Below are 2,163 nucleotides of genomic sequence, written 5' to 3' on the forward strand. Positions count from 1 at the left end.
TGATGGCTCAAGCTATGGTACAAATGGCTACGACCATCGCTGCTCAAAATCAACGTGAAATGCAAAAGGAGGAAAGAGAATAAAGAGCGACCGAATCTAGAGGTTTAGCAGACTTCCGCAGGCATGACCCTCCCAAGTTTCATGGAGATGTGGCTCCTGAAAAGGCTGACAAGTGGTTATAGGAAGTGGAAAAGATCTTTGAATTGATTCGATGCCCACCTGGAGTTAAAGTGAATTATGCCACTTATCTTCTACTTGGTGATGTTGAATATTGGTGGAGGAGCACCAAACTGATGATGGAAGCTGCTCAAGAAGAGATTAACAGGGAGTCGTTTCAGATGAAGTTTTTGGACAAGTACTTTCCGGTAAGTGCTAGAACAAAATTGGGAGATGAATTTCTGAAGGTCCGCCAGGGTAGCATGATTGTGGGAGAATATGAGGCGAAGTTTGAATCCTTATCGCGATATTTCATGTTTTTTCGTCAGACCGTTGATGAAGACTTTATGTGTTACCGTTTCCAAGATGGGCTGAAGTATGAAATTCAAGATTTGGTACTACCTTTGGGAATCACGTGGTTCCAAACCCTAGTGGAAAAGTGCAGAGAAGTAGAGGTTTTGAAGAACCGCAGGCTGAATCGTAGGGGTACTAGTAACCACGGGGGACCAACACGACCAAGTAATCAGAACCGGGGTCGTAGTAGACCAGATCAAAACCCATATCATCATCCCTAAGGGTCAAATAAGGGACCATATTGTCCAATGACCTCCATTTCAGATGATAGACGGAGGACTTCAGAATCAAAGCCATATTGTTATCATTGTGGAGACCCAAGACACTTTGCGGATAAGTGCACACTCAACGGCAGTGTATGTTTTAAATGCTAGAAGCCCAGACATTTAGCCAGGAATAGAAATGAACCAAAGGCAGAAGCCTTACTGAAGGCGACTAAAGTCACACGCCCAACAGCTCAAGAACGAGTTTACAATATAAATGGTCAAGAGACCTCTCGTTCGAATGAATCCTTCCAAGGGGAGTGTGAAATCTCAGGTAATATTTTACCTGTCCTTTTCGACTCTGGTGCAATACATTCATTTATCTCTATAGACTGTGTGAAGTTATTGGAATTGCACGTCACAACCTTATTGTTTATTTGTCTGTTACCACTGCTGCTGATAAGACTTTAACTGCAAATACGACATGTAAGCATTGTCCTATAGTTGTGTTGAGTAGGAAGTTTAATGTGAATCTCATTTGTCTACCTCTTAAGAACCTCGATGTTATCCTTGGTATGGATTGGTTGTCATACCATTATATTTTATTAGATTGTGGTCGTAAGACTGTAATTTTCCTCGACCCAGAGCTTTCTAAATTCTTAGCCGTGCACGAAATCAAGGTTTCCCTTAAGGAAAGATATATGAAGATTTTGTCCCTAGCTAGTATGGGAGTTACTCATGATGCCAAGATAGAGGATGTACTAGTGGTTAGATGTTTCTCCGATGTGTTTCCGACTGATGTACCAGAACTACCGCTAGTGCGAGAGAATGAGTTTTCTATTGACTTACACCCAGGTACTGGACCCATCTCAATTGCACCCTATTGGATGTCGCCTTCCGAACTAACTGAGCTTAAAGAACAATTGGAAGAATTAATGTCAAAACAATTTATTCGACCTAGTGTTTCACTGTGGGGAGCTCATGTCTTGTTAGTAAAGAAAAACGACGGACGTTCAGGACTTTGTGTAGATTACAGGCAACTCAACAAGGCCAATATCAAGAACTGATATCCATTGTCGTGCATCGATGACCTTATGGATCAACTACGAGGGGTTATAGTGTTCTCCAAGATAGATTTGAAATCTGGGTATCACCAAATACGAGTTAAGGCAAAAGACATTCCCAAGACTGCATTTCAGACTCGTTACGGACATTATGAGTATCTTGTAATGTAATTTGAAGTGACTAATGCACCTGCAATATTTATGGACTACATGAATCGTATCCTCCACCCATTTTTGGACAAATTCGTAGTGGTATTTATAGATGGCATTCTCATTTATTCTAAAAGTCGAGAGGAGCTTGAGGAGCAATTACGACAAGTTCTATCAGTGTTGTGAGAGAAACAATTGTATGCCAACCAAGCGAAGTGTCAATTTTGGTTGGACGA

General features: G+C 41.4%; 1 protein-coding gene across 1 annotated transcript; it reads left to right on the top strand.

Annotated features, from left to right (window-relative positions):
• The first annotated feature begins 774 nt into the window (after positions 1-774).
• LOC101489903 (uncharacterized) lies at positions 775-1,780 on the top strand. The gene is made up of 2 exons (XM_004492048.1): positions 775-866; positions 1,105-1,780. Exons 1-2 carry the CDS (start codon positions 775-777, stop codon positions 1,778-1,780), a joined length of 768 nt encoding a protein of 255 aa, XP_004492105.1.
• The last annotated feature ends 383 nt before the right edge of the window (positions 1,781-2,163 follow it).

The sequence above is a fragment of the Cicer arietinum genome, chromosome 3, assembly GCF_000331145.2.
Source record: "Cicer arietinum cultivar CDC Frontier isolate Library 1 chromosome 3, Cicar.CDCFrontier_v2.0, whole genome shotgun sequence".
In the NCBI taxonomy this organism is placed as follows: Eukaryota; Viridiplantae; Streptophyta; class Magnoliopsida; order Fabales; family Fabaceae; genus Cicer; species Cicer arietinum.

Bases quoted from the DNA above. Each gene is read 5' to 3' on its own strand.
- LOC101489903 (XM_004492048.1), top strand. From the start codon at position 775: ATGATAGACGGAGGACTTCAGAATCAAAGCCATATTGTTATCATTGTG. The intron at 867-1,104 runs GTATGTTTTAAA...TTATCTCTATAG, and splicing joins AGTGCACACTCAACGGCAGT to ACTGTGTGAAGTTATTGGAA.